We start from the raw sequence: 23,043 nt of genomic DNA, 5'->3' as shown, positions 1-23,043 counted from the left end.
AGGTCAGTTATACAATCTAAAAACATTACAATACATTCATGACAGAATTCACATAACACAGTGTGTGCCCTCGGGCCCATACTCCACTACCACAGATCTACAGCACAAAATCCATGTGTACGTGTGTGTATAGTGTGTATGTTATCATGTGTGTGTATGCATGTGTCTATGCCTATGTTTGTGTTGCTTCACAGTCCCCCCTGTTCCATAATGCATAATTTACCTGATGTGGAATAAAGTTCCATGGACTTGAAGAGAACTCTGGTGGCATGTCTTGTGGGGTATGCATGGGTGTTTGAGCTGTGTGCTAGTCCTTTAAACAGACTTTCAACATGTCAATACCTCTCACAAATACAAGTAGTGCTGAAGTCAATCTCTCCTCTACTTTGAGCCAGGAGAGATTGACATGCATATTATTCATGTTTGCTCAATGTGTACATCCGAGGGCCAGACGTGCTGCCCTGTTCTGAGCCAATTGCATCTCCAAGCCAATTACGCCAAGCAGTTTAGTCACCTCAACTTGCTCAATTTCCACATGATTTATTACAAGTCTTAGTTGAGGTTTAGTGAATGATTTGTCCCAAATACAATGCTTTTAGTTTTTGAAACATTTGGGATTAATTTATTCCTTGCCACCTGTTCTGAAACTAACTGCATCTCTTTGTTAAGTGTTGCAGTCATTTCAGTTGCTGTAGTAGCTGACATGTATAGTGTTGAGTCATCCGCAGACATAGACACTCTGGCTGATGAGGGTGTGCTATTTACAGATGGGCTGTGTACAGGTACAGTGATCGGTAAGCTGCTCAGACAGCTGATGCTTAAAGTTAGTGAGGGAGATATAAGACTCCATCTTCAGAGATTTTTGCAATTCGTTCCAGTCACTGGCAGCAGAGAACTGGAAGGAAAGGCGGTGACACAGCATATCACTACTACCACCCCAACAATACGGACCAAAGGAAGTGTTGGCTTTAGGGATGACCGGTGCAATGTACCTGCTGGAGCGCGTGCTATGGGTGGGTGTTGCTATGGTGACCAGTGAGCTTACCTGGAGCCAGTGGGTTTGGCGACTGATATATAGTGAGGGCCAGCCAATGAGAGCATACAGGTTGCAGTGGTGGGTATTATATTGTGCTTTGGTGATAAAACAGTTGGCACTGTGATAGACATCATCCAGTTTGCTGAGTAGAGTGTTGGAGGCTATTTTGTAAATGACATCGCCGAAGTCGAGGATCGGTAGGATACTCAGTTTTACGAGAGTATGTTTGGCGACATGAGTGAAGGATGCTTTGTTGCGAAATAGATTTTATTTAATCTTTCATCATTTGGTCAGATATGCTTGGATGTGTAGTGTCAGCGTTTGTTGCTGGCATGTCATGCCTAAGTTTGCTAATCTTGCCAATGAAAAAATAATTAAAGTAGTTGGCAATATCAGTCGGTTTTGTAATGATCGAGTTGAGTTTGCCTTTTTACTGTCATTCTTTATGTCATTTATCTTTGTTTCATAGTGTAGTTTCTTCTTCTTTTTATTCAGTTTATGCACATGATTTCTTAATTTGCAGTACATTTGCCAATCGGTTGTGCAGCCAGACTTATTTGCCATTCCTTTTGTCTCATCCCTCTCAACCATACAATTTCATAAAAGTGTCAAGTGCAATGTCTGTGTGCTCCTCATTACAGACCACGGAACAACAAATATTCTTTACATCAACAACATAGGAATCACTACAGAACGTATCGTATGACCTCTTATACACTATATTAGGCCCAGCCTTTGTAACTGTGGTTTTCCTAGCTATGGCTACTATATTGTGATCACTACAGTACATTTGATGGATCTGGATACTGCTTTCAAGCACAGCTTTGTAGCGTTAGTAAAGATGTGATCAATTCATGTTGATGATTTCATTCCTGTGCTGTTTGTAACCCCCCTGGTAGGTTGACTGATATCCTGAACCAGGTTGCAGGCACTGGTTACAGTTTGTAGCTTTTTCTTGAGTGGGGAGCTTGATGAAAGCCAGTCAATATTTAAATCACCCAGAAATTATACAGCCGGAGCCCGGACTTGAACCCGAAGGAACATCTCTGGAGAGACCTGATAATAGCTGAGCAGCAAAGCTCCCCATCCAACCTGACAGCTTGAGAGGATCTGCAGAGAAGAGTGAGAGAAACTCCCTAAATACTAGTGTGCCAGGCTTATAGCGTCACACCCAATAAGATTTAAGACTGTAATCGCTGCCAAAGGTGCTTAAACAAAGTGCTGAGTAAAGGGTCTGAATACTTATGTAAATGTCATATTTTGATTTTTTACTTAATAATACATTTGAAAACATTTCTGAAAACCTGTTTTTGCGTTGTCATTATGGGGTATTGTGTGTAGATTGATGAGAAAAACAACAACTATTTAATCAATTTTACAGTAAGGTTGTAAAATAACAAAATGTTGAAATAGTCAAGGGGTTTGAATACTTTCAGAATGCACTGTATATTGCGATTCTCACGATTCTGTATCTATTGCGTTTTAATACTGTGATTTTATTGCGTTTTGATGATCCAAACATATTGCTCACTATATGTCTGCTGCAGGGAAAAGAGAGAGCATGAAAACATATGTTTTGATATGTCAGAGAAATAAAGTCGATACTTAGAGTCAAATATTAATATAATATCGACCAAAGATAATATTGCGATATGTAACTGAATCCATTTTTCCCCATCACATGTACATCATCGACATTGCTATACATTTAGCACAGAGACGTTGCTATACATTTAGCACAGAGACGTTGCTATACATTTAGCACAGAGACGTTGCTATACATTTAGCACAGAGACATTGCTATACATTTAGCACAGAGACGTTGCTATACATTTAGCACAGAGACATTGCTATACATTTAGCACAGAGACATTGCTATACATTTAGCACAGAGACATTGCTATACATTTAGCACAGAGATATTGATATACATTTAGCACAGAGACATTGCTATACATTTAGCACAGGCACATGGATATACATTTAGCACAGAGACATTGCTATACATTTAGCACAGACACATGGATATACATTTAGCACAGAGACAATGCTATGCATTTAGCACAGAGACAATGCTATGCATTTAGCACAGAGACAATGCTATGCATTTAGCACAGAGACGTTGATATACATTTAGCACAGAGACGTTGATATACATTTAGCACAGAGACGTTGATATACATTTAGCACAGAGACATTGCTATACATTTAGCACAGAGACATTGATATACATTTAGCACAGAGACATTGATATACATTTAGCACAGAGACATTGATATACATTTAGCACAGATACATTGATATACATTTAGCACAGAGACATGGATATACATTTAGCACAGAGACATGGATATACATTTTAGACATTGATATACATTTAGAGACATGGATATACATTTAGCACAGGCACATGGATATACATTTAGCACAGAGACATGGATATACATTTAGCACAGAGACATGGATATACATTTAGCACAGAGACATGGATATACATTTAGCACAGAGACATGGATATACATTTAGCACAGAGACATGGATATACATTTAGCACAGGCACATGGATATACATTTAGCACAGAGACATTGCTATACATTTAGCACAGACACATGGATATACATTTAGCACAGACACATGGATATACATTTAGCACAGACACATGGATATACATTTAGCACAGAGACGTTGCTTTACATTTAGCATTGCACATAGAAACGGCAGAGATACTGTATGAACTGAAAAACAGGAAAACACTAATCAACTCTAAAGACTACATAGCTGTAATAGGTCATATCCGTAGCCTCTCTTCCATGTGAGCCAGTGGGCAGCGTACCCCCTGTTTCCCCTGCTCTATCCTGGTCTGTTTCCCCTCTGGTGGTGGGGGAGTAAAGCTGGTTCATTCAGACAGGATTTGGCCCAGTTCTGTTTCCCTTCCTGCTGCAATACGTAGGACTGAACTGAGTCCATGCTTCACCAGTCTTGGATCCTTGTAGCTTCAATATCAGTTTATCTTTCTCTCTGTCTACCTATCTACGTTTTAATTGATTGTCAATGGGTCTTTATCTGGGTGGATGTATCACTCAGGCCTGTTCACATTAGCAGACACTGTCCATCTCTCTGCTATAGAGAAGAGCTTTTCATTTCCCCTCATCCAGTACGGATATGGCTTCCTGAGGACACCAGCGACAGCCTGCTGCACTGTGCTCAGTCACCCTCAGGACCTAGGATCAGTTAGAGACTTATAATGAAGGCATGTTGGACCCCGGCTTAACTGAACACAGATCACCTAGTCAAATCAAATCACATTTATTTATAAAGCCCCTTTTACATCAGCCGATATCACAAAGTGCTATACAGAAACTCAGCCTAAAACCCCAAACAGCAAGCAATGCAGATGTAGAAGCACTACAGACAAATGGCTGCTGAGATCAGCCCTATTTCTCAGAGAGACAGAGAATGATGTCTAGGCGGAAGAAATGGAGGAGTTTCTCCAATGAGAGGAGAGGAGGGAATCTATGACTGGGTGGGTGATTCACAGAATCCTGTCCTCCCCCACTCCCTCACTTTCTGTGTCTAGATACATGAGATAAGATGCACACTCAGTGCTTCCTCTGAGCAGGGTAAAGTTCACTTTTGTGCAGAGTGTACATTCCTCGGCTGCTAGGCAAACTTCCTTTCCTTCCTCCCCTATATCCCTCCATCCCTATCTCTCACCCCTAGCCCCCATCCTTTCTTGGGGGTCTATATCCCTCCATCCCTATCTCTCACCCCTAGCCCCCATCCTCTCCTGGGGGTCTATATCCCTCCATCCCTATCTCTCACCCCTAGCCCCCATCCTCTCCTGGGGGTCTATATCCCTCCATCCCTATCTCTCACCCCTAGCCCCCATCCTCTCCTGGGGGTCTATATCCCTCCATCCCTATCTCTCACCCCTAGCCCCCATCCTCTCCTGGGGGTCTATATCCCTCCATCCCTATCTCTCACCCCTAGCCCCCATCCTTTCTTGGGGGTCTATATCCCTCCATCCCTATCTCTCACCCCTAGCCCCCATCCTCTCCTGGGGGTCTTTATCCCTCCATCCCTATCTCTCACCCCTAGCCCCCATCCTCTCCTGGGGGTCTATATCCCTCCATCCCTATCTCTCACCCCTAGCCCCCATCCTCTCCTGGGAGTCTATATCCCTCCCTATCAGAAGTCCCAGTGCGGTGGATGGATGGGGACCTTTTTTCCATAGCTTGATACTGTAGTAGGCCAATTTTGCAGACACTGTGTTATTCAAATAACTCACGCTTTCACACCATGATATTATAACACCCTTTGGATAAGTGTCATTTACCCACTGTCCAAAGCAACAGAGCAGGACCGCATAGCATCAGACTGCATTGTGCCTCTTTTTCCTTCTCATGGTGTAGGGAGTCAACGGTAGACCTAATCCGTCAACTGTTTGGACCAGGTTGATGACTGTGGTTTTGTTGGTGCTATTTTGTAATTATTTTTGTTCGTGTTACACTGACTGGATGTATTTTATGTCTGTCTGAGGTCTCATCTGAGACTAGTAGAGCTGGGGTGTAATCACTAATACAAACAATTTTGCGACGAAAACTAGCGTTTCTATTGGATAGGTTCAGCAAACAGAGGGACCTACCTACCAGAGGGACCTACCTACGAGAGGGACCTACCTACGAGAGGGACCTACCTACCAGAGGGACCTACCTACCAGAGGGACCTACCTACCAGAGGGACCTACCTACCAGAGGGACCTACCTACCAGAGGGACCTACCTACCTGAGTCTTCCAATAGAAATGCACATTTTTGTTGCAAAAGTAGCAAAACTCGTTTTGCAACTGTTTGTAGTAATGATTAAACCGCAGATACAGTACATCCTTTTTGTGTTGATAGTAATGTCTGTTTTTACTACAGAGACACAAGAAAACTTACATGTGCGTGCACACTCACACACACTCACACACATTCATCCACGTTCAGCAAGCAAAGTTCTAAGTTGCAAATATTGCCATTTTGGAAGTAGGGATCAACATAGTATTACTGTGAAGTTGTTACCTTAACATCCCTCTATTCCTCAGAGGCCTTGGACCTATAGCCTATTGATCCTTACAGTTTAAGATAAGGTATTGATCAATGAGTGTGGCCTCACTTAAAGTCCACAAAGAATGAGATAGGCCTACTACACACACACATGCACTCAGGCGTGCGCACACACAAACACACACACACATACACACAGTCTTACTCAACTAACCTTGTGGGGACACAAAATCCTATTTTCCCTAATCCCTAACTTTAACCCTTACGCTAACTCTAACCCCAAAACCTAACCCTAACCTTAACCCTAACCCTTCTTTGTTGACTTCTGGTCCCCAGAGGCATAGATAAACACGTCCACACAGTCACTCTTCAGTCTCAACCTTTCTGGATATTGAGCACATGGTTGCACACACATTATTCCATTTGTACAATCTCTTTAAGAAAAAAACAGGAAGCAGTATTCTGAGTCTTATTATCTACAATCTTTTTAAGAATGATCATTCTAGCTGTACAGTGTAATATGTCTACCACCACATCTTCATTGTATTTAGAAGGAGCGGGCCCTGGAGCTGTTTACTGGCTGGGAACACACAAACCCAGTGGCCGGGAGCAGGGGGGAGGCAGGGGGTGACGACATGGCATGGGGCCATGAGGAGATCATGTGACTGCCGGGGAAAGGTCAGTGTGGTGTGTTACCCACTGGTCACAGGGAAACAACATCACTGTGGGCCCCTAGTGGTCAGATACTGTAATGTTCTCAGAACAATGGAACCTCTTTGACTCACTGGACATTATGTTCTTGAAGTTGCATGTTCCAGAATCCACACTGTGTTGGACTACTTGATGAACAGAGGCTGCAAACCAGAGGCTTTTGGCAGATTATGGCTTTTGATGGTTAGGCTACTCCTTGGTACCAATGCTGTCCCCCACCATGGCTTTAGATAAGTCTTGTCAGTTGTCATCATGTGGCATGTGTGTTAACAAAGTCCTGTTTTAGTGCATTTGGTCACTCCTGTTTGGTCACTCCTTTTTGGTCACCCGTGGGTCACCTCAGTATCACCCCTGTGCCATTGTGGCCTTCTGTGAGTGCTTTGTGTGTGACATCACCTGAGCGCTGGGATTTGTGTCAGCAGGCAGGGCAGGACCTGGGCTGATGGTTGGAGGTTGGGGCCGGTGCAGGGCAGTGTGGGACTGCTGATCAGGAGGGATGTGGAGGATTAGGGTCAGCTGGAGTAAGGAGCTCATAGTACTTCTGTAGAAGGTTTTGTAAGTACATTCATATGTTCGATTCACACACTCACAAAACCACATAACACCAACCCATGCTATTCCCAGTGACCCATGACATTACTCACAAAACTCCCACAGAGAATCAGGATGAGGTTACTCCAAACCCAACACTCCCTCTCCTCTCTCCCCTCTCTCCCATCCCACCTTGACCCCCTCTTATCTCTCCCCTCCTAACCCTCTCCCCTCTCCTCTCTACTCTCCCACACATCTCCCCTCTCCTCTTCCCCTCTACTCCTCCTCTTCAGTCTTAGCTCTGTCGTTCCAGCTGCGTTACTGTCCCGTGAACACAGAGCATTATTCATACTAGCTAGGAGGGGGGAAGATGCTAATTGAAATTCCTGCCTTTTCCTCGGGGGTGGAGTTGCAGCCTGCTGACAGTGTATTATGCCGGGCCTGTCACCTCGAAAGACCCAGTTGGAGCTGAGAAAAATAAACACAAGTAAAAATAAAAATATGAGGAGATATAAAGTGATGAGTGGAAGACATAAGACTGATAAAGACAAGGGAAGTAAAGGGAACAGTTGTTGCAGTACAGTACCACTCACCAGCTTCATAAGATTGATATAGCCTATTTTATGCTATGCTGCCGCAGTGTCTAGCTTGCTAAAGGGCTGATTTGTGTGTTTCTGCCGGCTAGCGTGGTGGTGGCATGCATGCTAATGTCTGTATAAATGAATCAAAGACTTTCTGAAAGTGACTGGGAAGAAATTTGTAGAAGGAGACCCTCATTACTTCACTGCAATAGATTTGGTTCAGTCGGATCAGGACAGGGACTGTGTTGTGTCCTAGCCATGGAAGAGTCAGTGCTCTTCAGCTAAAAAAGACTAATAGTCCCATATTCTCTGCATGAGAATGCAGGTTTATGCAGTAGCATCAGTCATACATTTAGAATCAGTTCTAGACAAGGTAATTCTGCCCCTGAACAGGCAGTTAACCCACTGTTCCTAGGCCGTCCTTGAAAATAAGAATTTGTTCTTAACTGACTTGTCTAGTTAAATAAAGTTTTAGAAAATATATATATATGGACAATAATGTTCACAATACTGGAGTGGCATCGGTATCAGGATAACTCGTCTCCTTCCCAGGGATGGAGCTATGTAGTGGAACTGTAGTGTCGACCCCTCTCCCTTCTGTCCACACTCTCTGTCAAGTCGTGTATGTGTGGGAGTGTCATTGTTGACCTTGTGTTCCCTCGGCACCCTCTCTATCATAGATGGAACTGTGTCTGTGGTCAGAGTATGTGTGTCTATTTGTATTGTAGGTCCATGTAAGCTAACCTCTCTCTCCTCTCTCTCTACCAGGGATTGAGCTGTGCCTACCAGCCTGGCGTTTCTCCATGACCATGGTTGCCAGCTTCGTGGTGCTGGGCGGGCAGCTCCTGATGCCAGGGATGGCATACGTCTGTCGAGACTGGCAGGTTCTGCAGGCTGTCATCATCTGCCCGCTTCTCCTCATGCTGGCTTATATCTGGTGAGGATGAGGACAACAGCTTTCCCATCTCTGGCAAAGTGCAAAACTGTTCTAGGACCAGGCTATACTTCAACACCTGCTACAATTTAGCAGCTCAGTGTTGATATATTTAGCTATTTATTATATGCATACAGGTGATCCCATTTAGATAGAAAATACTGATTTAATTCACTTGATTAGGTGCTACTCCCAATTATCTTACACTACAGTTCATGATTGGTTTCTGCTTTATGTTCATGTAGGTTCTATTTATCCAATGCTCATATTATGTATTGTCTTCTTCTTTGTTTCACCTTTATTTAACCAGGTAGGCTAGTTGAGAACAAGTTCTCATTTACAACTGCGACCTGGCCAAGATAAAGCAAAGCAGTTCGACACATACAACGACACATGGAGTTACACATGGAGTAAAACAAACATACAGTCAATAATACAGTAGAAAAATAAGTCTATATATAATGTGAGCAAATGAGGTGAGATAAGGGAGGTAAAGGCAAAAAAAGGCCATGGTGGCGAAGTAAATACAATATAGCAAGTAAAACACTGTATGTATGAAATTAGTATGGGGCCAGCGGGACATGGGAGCACACGGAAGTGAAGTATTATCTGTGTAGTTCCCCAGACACTGGAGGTTAATCAGATATGTATAGAATCAGAGGGAAGCTTCTAGGGTTTTCCCAGCTGTGTTTCCCTCTTATTTAGGTATACCTAATCTCCTATCATCTTTATAGCTTAAGAGCCTTCAAAGGACCTCTACTGTACATGTTAATACAGCTGGTCTTTTTAAAGCCTGGGTAATAAATAATAATGAATGAACTATCATTTACCCTGTATACCTGACTGCTGGGAAAGCTGCCAACAGATCAAGCGGAAGAAACCTATGGGTTTTACTTCATCCTTGAGAATCACAGCTCTTGTCATTTTCATTCCTTTCAAATTGCACACGTTAACAAAGGACTTGATATCCACAAGTTATGAAAGCATTTTAAAGGCAGATTCAATCCGAGTTTCGATCCGCTAGAAAGCAATCATGGATATACACATACACACACATATGCACATGGCCACACACACTTTTCAGACTCAGGGATTCCCACAGAGCCTGAGGAGGAGAATGATGTATTGAGATTCCTATCAGCCTCTCGTTAAATCCCAGTGAAAAAAATAGCTACTAATTTCATTTTGATTCAGCGGTTCATATTTTATTGAGGAGAGAGTGTTCTGTCTTGTCTCCATGCAGGATCTTTCCCGAGTCTCTGCGGTGGCTGCTGGCCACTCGACAGTACGGCCGCTCCAAGTGGATCATGGGACACATCATCAAGAAGAACCAGGTCAACCCCGAGCTGGACACTGACCACATCCTTACAGGTAGAGATCACTATTGTAATTATTACTGTAATTAACACTATCTAATTAGCCCAAGTGTTTTGTCTTTGGTTTGGATTCATTTCTTTCCTCTGCTATGGGTTTAATGTTGTTATTTGGAAGTGAAATGTTTGTTGATCCCTGAAGTGAAACGTTCTTCTTAGACAATATCTCTAGCAAGGACAGTTAGGATAGTCTCTAGTTCCTTTTCATTATTTTCACTATCTATTAACTTTGAATACTTTGAACAAAACTCTGGCTGTGTTTACACAGGCAGCCCAATTCAGATCAATTTTTTCACTAATTGGTCATTTAACCAATCAGATCAGCTCTGAAAAAGATATTGTGTGAAAACATCTGATGTAATTGGTCAAAGACAAATTAGTGGAAAAAATATCACAATTGGCCAGCCTGTGTAAACGCAGCCATAAGCATACAGTATAATAATGCCAATGTTAGATTCTCTCTGAGACAGAAAGGTCTGGTCAGGCTCAGTAGAGTGTAGGTCCCTGTTGTTCAGTCAACAGTCTATATGGATTATCTTGACTGACGAGGGAGATCCCCTTCCTTCCTCTCTGCCTGGTTACCATAGTAACAGCCCTCTCTCCTGGGGGTGGAGGTATATCTTCGGCAGGGTAGTAAACCTACACCGTGACATCATGGACCCGACCCTCCAGACCCTAATTCATTTTATTACCTGTGTTGGGGAGTAGTGAACTAGAAGTAGTTCAACTAGTAATGTAACTACATTTTGCAGTAGCTTGGTGGCACAAATTCTAATCCAGTAGTGTTTTCAGTAGTCACTTACTTTTTTTGCCATGTAGCAGTGTAGCTAGTGTAACTACATACTACATTTTGGCAAAAAAATTATCAGTTCTGCCTAATTCTCACTTCAAACATTGTGTTTAATAGGATAAATATACATTCCGTTAACATCTGACTCCAGAGTGATCTGTTCTTGCAATGTGTATTCTATGACATTTCAGATTTAGATAGGATAATTTGTCACAAAGTAGTTTGGATGTTGTGAACTACTTTTTCTAAGTAACTTTAGTTAAGTAAAACTTCCACTGTGAAGTATTGGTAGCTCGGTAAACTATATTTTTCTTAAGGGTAGCTTTCTTCCAGTGTGAAGTATTGGTAGCTCGGTAAACTATATTTTTCTTAAGGGTAGCTTTCTTCCAGTGTGAAGTATTGGTAGCTCGGTAAACTATATTTTTCTTAAGGGTAGCTTTCTTCCAGTGTGAAGTATTGGTAGCTCGGTAAACTATATTTTTCTTAAGGGTAGCTTTCTTCCACTGTGAAGTATTGGTAGCTCGGTAAAATATATTTTTCTTAAGGGTAGCTTTCTTCCAGTGTGAAGTATTGGTAGCTCGGTAAACTATATTTTTCTTAAGGGTAGCTTTCTTCCAGTGTGAAGTATTGGTAGCTCGGTAAACTATATTTTTCTTAAGGGTAGCTTTCTTCCAGTGTGAAGTATTGGTAGCTCGGTAAACTATATTTTCAGAGTCGTTTCCCCAACATGGTTTATTAGGGCCTTTAGAGGGAGCGGGGCAGAAGGAGAAAGGGAGAGGCATCGCTCATAGACAACAGATGGGACCAGGTCAATCCCTTTGATCTCTACCTTAGTGTCTGGATAATGGATAAGTATAGCCAGGCCAGATTCCTGCAGTTTGGACAAGAGATGACTGGATGCTTCTCATGAAATCAGTTTTAAAATGTCTGTAGCAAATTGAGTTACAAAAGCATGATGCATCATTCTGAGGACTAAGATGTCTAGTTTTTGGGAACGTGTCTTATTTTAAATACATTTTACATTTCCGCTTGAATTTTCTACATTTTCACTGTAAATCCTCATTACCAAAATGTGTCCAGATACAATTATCGGGTCATAAAAAAATGAGAGAAAAAGGTTTGTCCATAAATCATAAGAATGGTATACAGTAAACTATAATATATATTACGTACATACAGTGTCTGTGGACATCTCATTACCGTGACACTTTTTCAAGTTCCTGTAAAAGCTAAAAAAAAAAATCTGTGATGCATCATCTAGAGGATAAGTCCTTAGATGAGCACATGTCAAGTTAATGTATTTGCTTATATGCCTTCAGAATGAGGTTCTTATTCTCAAACATCCCCTTTACCGCACTTGGCATCCTCATTACCAAAACTGCTAAAGAGCTCAAATTGGGAAAAGTCTTGATTAAATTTGATAATAGTTCTATAATTTCGGACCGTATCCCTACCACTCCACGAGATACTGAAGGCCCCTCGCCCGACGCATCGAATCCAGTATGGTGCGAACGGTGTATACCGGGGCCCCCTCGATGTCCAGAGGGGGCGGAGGAACCTCCCGCACCAGACTCCTGGAGCGGGCCAGCCATCACCGGCCTGAGGAGAGACACATGGAACAAGGGGTTAATACGGTAATCGGGGTGAAGCTGTAACCTATAGCAAATCTCGTTCAGTCTCCTCAGGACTTTAAATGGCCCCACAAACTGCGGACCCAGCTTCCGGCAGGGCAGGCGGAGGGGCAGGTTTCAGGTCAAGAGCCAGTGCGAACACCGGGGCCTCACTGCGGTGACGGTCTGCGTTCTTTTTTTGGCGCAGCACGGCCCGCTGAAGGTGAACACGAGCAGCTTCCTGTGTCTCCTCCGCGTGCCTGAACCAGTCATCCACCGCAGGAGCCTCGGTCTCACTCTGATGCCAAGGCGCCAGAACCGGCTGGTACCGCAGTACGCACTGGAAGGGAAAGAGGTTAGTGGAGGAGTGGCGAAGCGAGTTCTGTGCCATCTCGGCCCAGGGCACGAACTCTGCCCACTCCCCTGGCTAGTCCTGGCAATAAGACCGCAGAAACCTGCCCACATCCTGGTTTACTCTCTCCACCTGCCCATTACTCTTGGGGTGAAACCCTGAAGTAAGGCTGATCGAGACCCCCAGACGTTCCATGAACGCCTTCCAGACCCTAGACGTGAACTGGGGACCTCGATCAGACACTATATCCTCAGGCACCCAGTAGTGCCGGAAGACGTGCGTAAACAAGGCCTCCACAGTCTGTAGGGCCGTAGGGAGACTGGGCAGAGGGAGGAGACGACAGAACTTAGAGAACCGATCCACAACGACCGGGATTGCGGTGTTACCCTGTGAGGGGGGAGATCGGTAAGAAAACCCACCGAGAGGTGCGACCAAGGCCGCTGTGGAATGGGTAAGGGGTGTAGCTTCCCTCTGGGCAGGTGCCTAGGAACCTTACACTGGGCGCACACCAAGCAGGAGGAAACATAAACCATCACATCCTTAGCTAAGGTAGGCCACCAGTACCTCCCGCTCAAACAGCGCACTGTCTGACCTATCCCAGGATGACCAGAGGAGGGTGACGTGTGGGCCCAATAGATCAACCGGTCACTGACAGCAGACGGGACGTACAGACACCCAGCAGGACACTGGACGGGAGTGGGCTCTGCATGTAACGCCTGCTCAATGTCTGCGTCCAGCTCCCACACTACCGGCGCCACCAGGCAGGAGGCTGGGAGTATGGGAGTGGGATCCATGGGCCGATCCTCTGTGTCATACAGCCGGGACAATGCGTCTGCCTTCACTTTCTGGGAGCCTGGTCTGTAGGAAAGGGTGAACACAAAATGGGTGAAAAACATGGCCCACCTTTCCTGGCGAGGGTTCAGTCTCCTCGGATGTACTCCAGATTGCGGTGGTCAGTCCAGATGAGAAAAGGGTGTTTAACCCCTCAAGCCAATGTCTCCGCGCCCTCAGAGCCTTTACGACAGTCAACGGCTGAGCTTCTTCGAGAAGAAGGCACAGGGGCGGAGCTTCGGTGGCGTACCCGAGCACTGAGAGAGCACAGCTCCTATCCCAGCCTCGGTCGCATCCACCTCCACTATGAACACCAAAGAGGGATCCGGATGGGCCAGCACGGGAGCCGACGTAAACAGAGCCCTCAGGTGACCAAAAGCCCTGTCTGCCTCAGCCGACCACTGCAAACTCACCGGGCCCCCCTTCAGCAGTGACGTAATGGGGGCCGCTACCTGACCAAAACCCCGGATAAACCTCCGATAGTAATTGGCAAACCCAAGAAACCGCTGCACCTCCTTTACCGTGGTGGGAGTCGGCCAAATACGCACAGCTACAATGCGGTCACTCTTCATCTCCACCCCTGAGTTGGAAATGCGGTACCCTAGAAAGGAGACGGACTGCTGGAAAACAGGCACCTCTCAGCCTTGACTTACAGGTCATGTTCCAACAATCGTCCAAGCACCCTGCGCACCAGGAACACATGCTCGGCGTGTGAGGCGGAGTATATCAGAATGTCATCAATATACACCTCTACACCCTGCCCGTGCAGGTCCCTGGAAATCTCGTCTACAAAGGCTTGTAAGACTAATGGAGCATTCATCAACCCGTACGGCATGATGAGGTACTCATTATGCCCTGAGGTGGTACGGATTTGCCATCTTCCACTCGTTTCCCTCCCGGATACGCACCAGGTTGTAAGCGCTCCTGAGATCTAGTTTGGTGAATAAGCGCGCCCCGTGCATTGACTCAATCGCTGTGGCGATGAGAGGTAGCGGGTAACTATACCTTACCATGATCTGATTTAGACCTCTATAGTCAATACACGGGTGCAGACCTCCATCCTTCTTCTTCACAAAAATGAAACTCGAGGAGGCGGGTGATGTGGAGGACCGAATGTACCCCTGACGCAGGGATTCGGAGACATGTGTTTCCATAGCCACTGTCTCCGCTTGTGACAGAGGATACACGTGACTCCTGGGAAGTGCGGAGTCTACCAGGAGATTTATCACACAATCCCCCTGTCGATGGGGTGGTAATTGAGTCGCCTTCATCTTAGAGAAGGCGAGAGCCAAATCGGCATATTCAGGGGGAATGCGCACGGTGGAGACGTGGTCTGGACTTTCCACCGTGGTAACACCAACAGAAACCCCTAAACACCTCCCTGTGCACTCTCACGACCACCCCGTGAGAGCCCTCAGTTGCCAAGAAACAGTGGGGTCATGACAAGCTAACCAGGGTAGGCCTAGCACCACAGGAAACGCAGGAGAGTCTATGAGGAAGAGACTCATTCTCTCCTTCTCTCATTCTCTCCTCATTCTCTCCCACCATACCCAGAGGAGCAGTGGCCTCCCTAATCAACCCTGACCCTCCCTAATCAACCCTGAAGGGCACAGCCACAGAAAGAATGGGGATTCCTAAACTATGGGCGAATAATCTATCAATAAAATTCCCAGCCGCGGCTGAATTGACAAGCGCCTTATGCTGGGAATGCGGGGAAAACTCAGGAAAAGTGACATACAAAAACATATGTACAACAGAGGGCTCTGGGTGAGAATGGTGCCGGCTCATCTGGGGTGACGCCAAAGCGCCCTGCCTGCTGCCCCAATACCCAGAGGAACCAACCCGGCACCAACCGTGCCCTCAGATGGTGCACGAGCTGGAAACCCCTCCGGTCTCCCTGCACACCGCCCCTCCCAGCTCCATTGGTATCGGAGAGGAGGTGCGGGGGGATGGAACCAACAGACCCCGATCTGAACGTCCGCGGGTATTCAGCAGTATGTCCAGCCGGATGGACAGGTCCACCAGCTGGTCGAATGTGAGGGTGGTGTCCCTGCAGGCCAACTCCCGACTGACGTCCTTGCACAGACTGCAGCGATAATGGTCAATGTCGTTCCATCCCGCGCCGGCAGCCAGGGTCCGAAAGTCCAGGGCGAACTCCAGGGCGAACCCTCGGGCGGGTGGTCGAAGTCTGTCCGGAAGCGGCGGGTGAACTCCTCAAACTGTTACAACGCCGCATCTCCCTCTCTCCACACAGCGTTGGCACACTCCAGGGCTTTCCCGGTGAGGCACGAGACGAGGACGGACACCCTCTCACGGCCCGAAGGAGCCGGGTGGACGGTTTCCAGGTATACGTCTAGCTGCAACAGGAACCCCTGGCAGTTCGCAGCTGTCCCATCATATTCCTGGGGGAGGGAGAGACAAATCCCACTGGGACCAGGAGAATGGGGGGCGAATAGTGGAGACCCCGGTTGTGCTGATGGAGGTGCTGGTAGAACTCCTTGTTTCTCCCAGCGGTTCATTGTCTGGACAATGTGGTCCATGGCGGTGCCAAGATGGTGGAGCATTGCTGCGTGCTCCCGGACGCGCTCCTCCACCCCTATACCCGGGGTTCCTGCTCCTGCTGACTCCATAAGTTGGTCCGGAATTCTGTAAGGGGTGCGTGCTGGCGACAGAGAAGTCAGGCGCAGGAGAGCAAAAACTGTGTTTACAACGGAGCAGCTTAATAACGAAAAAACACCGGAAATCAGAACAAACAATCAATGGGTACAAAACCCGTGGCACACCAGAATAAATGTGCACATGCACTTACAATAAACAATTCCGTCGCCCGAACAAGGAGAGGAACCAACTTCGGGAGAAGTCGTGACAATTTGTTTATTACATTTTTGTACTTTGCCGGTAATGATACTTTTGAAAAAATGTTGGTCAAATGTATAATAAAAAAACAATAATAAATACAAAATAGATAAGTACAGATCCTAATATCAGTGATTCAAGAGAACATTTTGTGAAAAATGACACTTGAGAATTGTTTGTTTCTTTGGACAGTTTCGTGAGAATGACTTAACTATGTTAACTAAATGTGTATAGTATAACCTCTGTCAACAACATAGTTGGGTCATTCTCACGAAACTGTCCAAAGAAACAAACAATTCTCAAGTGTCTAATAATACTGAATTTGTGTAATGTTTGAGTCTCTCAGATAACATAAGAACAAGGCATGAGCCATGGCAAAATATGTATAATTTAAGGAAATTAGCTTCAAAACTGAAATGTCTCTCAGCCCCATGGCAGAATGTGTACAATTGCAGAAAATGTGCTTTGAAGCTTCCATATTTCTCTCAGCCCCATTACAAAATGTGTAGATTTGCAGGAAACTAACTATAAAACTGTAAAATGTTCTCTCTGTCCCATGTAATAAAAATAAAGAAACACCAACATAAAGTGTCTTAATTAGGTCGTTGGGCCACCACGAGCCGTCAGAACAGCTTCAATGCGCCTCGTCATAGATTCTACAAGTGTCTGGAACCTATTGGAGGGATCTTCCATTAGAAATTTCATCATTTGGTGTTTTGATGGTGGTGGGAAACGCTGTCTCATTCAGTGAGCACTCGTGCCTAGTGGATGGCGGTATTGTCGACCTTTTCCCCTGGAAGAGACCACTCCCATCGGGAACGAAATGATTCACCATAGGTTGAAGGTGATCACTCAGAATGGCTGTGTATTTATTGCCGTTTCCCTTGCCCTCGGTAAGGGTTGTGTGGATCTAAACCATGCCAGGAAAAAGCACCCGACACCATAGCAGAGCCGCCAGAAACCTCATTTATTCAAGTGTTTCCTTTATTTTGGCAGTTAACTGTAGCTGTGCCCTTTTACCTAGGAGGTCTTCTTGTCAGGTATGATATGGCAGAGGAAAATCATAACCATTTACAAATTCTTCTGTTACTGCGCTACTCAGAGTAACAGTGCGAATACATCGTAAAACAGAGTTGTTTAATGTGAAATCAACAATTTTCTTAGCCTCCAGAGATCCTTTAGAGCAGTGTGTGCTGATGAGAGAGTGTGTCTGTCAGCCGGGTCGTCCCATTCGTCCTCTCCTCTACTGCACACACAGCTCTCTGTCCTCCTGTTGTCATCTGCATCTATGGGTGTAGCTAGCTAGAGCGTTCTTTGTCTCTGTAGTGGTAGAGCTATGCTTGTGTCATCTTTCCATGGTGCACCTGGCTCTCTTAGCTGTAAACACTTCACAATAAAACCAGAAGCAGCCTCCGGGTGTTTGTCAAATCAAATGAAAGTTTATTCGTCACTTACCCAGTTTACTGCTGGTATAAACGGTGCAGCGAAATGCTTACTTGCGAGCTCCCTCGACAATGCAGTACAAATATGATGTATTGGGCCATCCGCACCACCCTCTGTAGATGACCTGCGGTTGAGGGCTGTGTGTGTGTGTGCGTGTGCATGCGCGTGCGTGCGTGCGTTATGTAGGCTTTTAACATAACTAGCCCCTGAAAAGGGCCTCTCGTTTAAGAGCCAATCATAGATGAGGGATTATGGCTATGCTGCTAGGCCAGAGGATGACTTCAAAGCTCCATTATTTTATAGAGCGATAAACTTGGAATGTGCACGTGCATATGTGTGTGTACATGCAGAAAGTGGAGGCTTGTTTCCATAGCAACCCATTATATTTCAAAACATCCGTGCTCCATGTCGTGATCCGTGCTTCGCTGGGGCGTTGTCCTCTTTCATTTATCCATTAATTCACTCGTCTTCTTTTCCCCTGGTCACCCACTCCTTCCCCCGTCATACCTGTCTCCTAACAGGAAGAGATAAGTCACATGATGAAATGTGTTGGTATGAATCACATAGTGTGCAGCTGAAATTGTCCTTCCCTCACCTACCCCCATCATGTGGAATTAGATGAAGCCCTGTGGTTGACTGTACAACCTGGTATAAAGCCCTTTGTGACTTATTTTCATTGTTTCAGAGCTGCAGAACGCTCTTCACAAGAAACCCAAAAAGACCTGTATCGTAAAGATGGTGGGGACAAGGAACCTGTGGAAAAACATTGTGGTCCTCTGTGTGAACTCGTAAGTATGTTCTTTGTGTGTCAGGCGGTGTGTGTGTGCGTGTGCATGTGTCCATGATGCAGCTGCCAGTAAGACGCCTCTGGGTGTTAAATGCAGTGGCCGGTGTTCCGTGATGATGGGACTATGGACCTGTCTGCTCGATGCAGCATCGATCAGCAGGGGCCTTCTGTGCTGTTGGCAGGCCTGTCCGTCCGTCCATCCGTCTCTCTGTCTCTGTCTGTCTGTGCTGTTAGCAGGCATGTCTGTTTGTCCATCCAGCCATTCATCTGTCTATCTATCTGCCTTCAGAATAAAGATTCACCACTTCCCTCACTCACCAGTCGTTATAAACAGGCTATTCGCTATTTCAGTGCCCTGACCAGTCTGTTGGTCTGCCTGTATGTCTGTGCTGTTAGCAGGTCTGTCTCTCTCTGTCCGTTCGTCCGTCTGTTTGTCTGTCCATCTGTCTGTATGTCTGCCATATGGCCTAAAGAATAAAGCTTCACCTTCTCACTCACCTATCCCAGTAATTTATAGACATGCAGACAGACACAGCCCTGGCTATTTCAGTGCACGGTGCCCCTGAATCTAGTCTGACCATGAATTTTACATGAGCTGTGTTCTTATGAGAGAACTGGAGATGAGCAGGAGAGGGTGTATGTGCGTGCTTTTGGCTTTGTTTCGGAGGAGACGAGAGGAGAGATTCATTTTCCTCCTCTTTCTGTCTGGACTCATGTCGTTTTTCTTTACCCTCTCTTCCCATATCCCTCTCTATCTTTCTGTCCTCTCTGTACACTCTTTCATCTCCTCACTCCTTTTTCCCTCTCTTGCACCATCTCCCCCCTTTCTCTCTTATCTTCATTCTCTCTCTCCTCATTCTCTCCCCTCCCTCTCTCTCCCTCTATCCAGACTGACTGGCTATGGCATCCACCACTGCTTTGCCCGCAGTATGATGGACCACCACGAGACCCACGAGTCCACCATGTTCCACAACTTCTACGCTGACTACTACACCATGGCGGGCATCGCCGTGGCTTCATGCATGGCACTGTGCCCGGCGGTGGGCCTGATGGGGAGGAGGGGAGGCCTGCTCATGTTCATGATCATCACTGCGCTGGCATCATTGCTGCAGCTTGGCCTGCTCAACTGTGGGTAGCCTACAGTGTTATACACATACTGTATAGTACACACGCTGTCACAAACTTGCTTGCACACATACACACACAAATATACAAACACACAGGCATGCACATGCACACACACACAAACACACATGCACACACTCACACATACACTGCAAGCACTCACACACAAATGATCATACAGTCTGTGCATTCTAGCTGCTCTCCTTAACCTCTACGGCACAAAGCCATATCTTGACCTCTACGACACAAAGCCACACCTTGACCTCTACGGCACAAAGCCATACCTTGACCTCTACGGCACAAAGCCATACCAAGACCTCTACGGCACAAAGCCATACCAAGACCTCTACGGCACAAAGCCATACCTTGACCTCTACGGCACAAAGCCATACCTTGACCTCTACGGCACAAAGCCATACCTTGACCTCTACGGCACAGTTTCATTATATCTCGTTGTGAGAGTAGCACGAGCTATCTGACCTTAGATTACATGTGGCATATCATGCCATGTCTCCCCGTTAAAATGTCTCACCGTCACTAGCCAGCTGGTATATGTGGATCGTATCTAGTTGTATCTAGTTTTATTATGAATGTGAATAGGCAGAGGTGAAACAGCCTTTGTAGTTAGCTATAGTTGTCTTGAAGTGGGGTTTAAATGTAGGTCTATGTGATGTGGTGTTACTGTGTGACAAGGACAAATGATTGTCTGAAATCTGAGTATTTATTCTTTTTTTAAAGAGTCACTTATACGTTGCGTGAACAAATGTTTAACCTACAACTACAGGTACACATCAAGGTCAAACACATACACATGGCGCGCGCACACAGCACACATCTTGTGTTGTTATTGCTGTGGTGTAACTAGTGTGTGTTTTGTGACTGGAGAATTCACATGTGGTACTGCATGGCTGTGTCTTCTTTTTGTGTCGACTATGCTCTGTGTGATGTGTTAGATGATCATTTGATTCCATATTAACCTGTGTATGTTTCCCTCTCTCTCCCTTGGCTCCTGTAGTGCTGGGGAAATACAGTGTCCATCTGAATATAGGTACAGTACAACCATCGGTTTGTCTCCTATTCATTCTAGTGGGAACTCAGCCAATGTTTCCCTTGTTGCTGTTGCTCTGCCCTAGAATCTGAACTAATCAATACCCCATCATTCTGGCTCATAACTGTTTATCATATTTACCGAATTATATTCAGCTTACTGGAAATACTTTAACTGCTTGATAAAGAACCAAGAAGGTCCTGGGCAGATGGGAGAATTCTGCAGTAAATTGATAACCAATTTACCATCCTAAATGTGGTTCAAGCAGTTAGAAACACATTATGATAGAAGCAGATGTCCTCGGCATGATTTGTTTGATATGATTAGACAAAGATTGGAGGAACTGACATCTGTATGAGATTGAAGAACACTAAGAAAATGTCAGCATTATAAACCAACAGTACTAAAAATCAGGGCTTTAAATGTCACAATGAGTTTGTTGCACAATGCTGGTGGTTCCAGGCAAAGGTTGATTTTTCACCTCAACCTAAATACTGTGACTTTTCCTCGCTCTCCCTTCCTCCCAATCACTCCCACTCTCTTTCCCACCCACTCTCTAAAAACACAAACTCATTGCAGAGTTCAGTCAGGTCGCGATAGCCCAAACCGTGACGTGCGTTTTCTGTTTGACAACTACGACTAGTGACAGTTCAGAGGCACCATGTGACTGGCTCAGTACGTCTGTAGGCATCAGTGAATAAGTAAATATCTCAAGGACTAGCTAGCTGCGTTCTGTTTACTGCATAAATACACATTCAGATCCAGCTTGCTTGTCCTTCACAGTGAAACGCCACAACAGACACATGAAACCAGCAGTTGTACAACCTTAGAGGCTAGTACACATTATACCTGGTATGAAATACATTATGCCGTATCACCATCATTCATCTGAGCTGCTTTTCATCTGGCTTGGTCTTCCTGTTTTCAAAAAAGAGTAACTTCTTCTTAATGATATTTTTCATTAGAGGTGGAATTACCAGTCTTCCTGTCTATGTTCTAGTCCCTGATCCTCCTTTGTCTCATTGACCCTAACGAACTTCTAGCCCTCTTCTTCCCCTGTGTATTTATCTCTCTTATGGTCTCTCCATTCTCTCTATCCCTGGGCCTGGCCTGTTGTCAGACAGCCAGAGGATTAGAGAGAAGGAGCAAACTGACCAGCCTCGGATGATCCTCTTTGGGCAACTTAAACATGTTAAATTTAGACACCAAACCGATCCGAGACCAGCCAGAGATGATCCTCTTTGGGCAACTTAAACATGTTAAATTTAGACACCAAACCGATCCGAGACCAGCCAGAGATGATCCTCTTTGGGCAACTTAAACATGTTAAATTTAGACACCAAACCGATCCGAGACCAGCCAGAGATGATCCTCTTTGGGCAACTTAAACATGTTAAATTTAGACACCAAACCGATCCGAGACCAGCCAGAGATGATCCTCTTTGGGCAACTTAAACATGTTAAATTTAGACACCAAACCGATCCGAGACCAGCCAGAGATGATCCTCTTTGGGCAACTTAAACATCTTAAATTTAGACACCAAACTGACTTGAGACCAGCCTCGGGTGATTCAATTTAAACATGCCTCATATACTGTATACACGTCATGGGAATGATGTAACCATCTACATATGTTATTTATAAACCCATAGTTTTATGTCACGATGGCAGGAAATGTGTTGTTGAAGTATTAGGATCATCCTTCAACAACACCCTGCTCTTAGGAGAAAGCATAGGTACTTTTCTAGCTCAGTGCAATGAGCATTCTCTTAAGAGAGTCATTCATCTATCAGGGTTAGATATAGAATTTTCCTTTGAGCTTATCTCACCTTTCTACATTCTCTCTGTATATTGGCTGGATAATGGTTATGTTTGTTTGCTTTCTTAGCAGAGTGCTCATATACACTAATCTCACTTTAATAATTTAGGCTGAATCATTTTAATAATTTAGGCTGAATCGTGTTTAATGGCTGACTCGTGTTTTGT

The 23,043-nt window shown here is 45.2% G+C and overlaps 1 protein-coding gene across 1 annotated transcript in view; it reads left to right on the top strand.

Annotated features, from left to right (window-relative positions):
- LOC115114514 (solute carrier family 22 member 23-like) overlaps nt 1–23,043 on the top strand; it is an 83,124-nt gene that overhangs the window by 41,095 nt on the left and 18,986 nt on the right. The window contains exons 4-8 of the mRNA XM_065013462.1: nt 8,676–8,844; nt 10,085–10,212; nt 18,782–18,884; nt 19,773–20,011; nt 21,024–21,056. Of these exons, the coding sequence (XP_064869534.1) occupies nt 8,676–8,844; nt 10,085–10,212; nt 18,782–18,884; nt 19,773–20,011; nt 21,024–21,056 (672 nt within the window). The remainder of the gene's footprint in view (nt 1–8,675; nt 8,845–10,084; nt 10,213–18,781; nt 18,885–19,772; nt 20,012–21,023; nt 21,057–23,043) is intronic.

Source organism: Oncorhynchus nerka, linkage group LG9b (assembly GCF_034236695.1).
Source record: "Oncorhynchus nerka isolate Pitt River linkage group LG9b, Oner_Uvic_2.0, whole genome shotgun sequence".
NCBI lineage: Eukaryota > Metazoa > Chordata > Actinopteri > Salmoniformes > Salmonidae > Oncorhynchus > Oncorhynchus nerka.
This window is presented reverse-complemented; position numbering and strand designations above follow the sequence as displayed.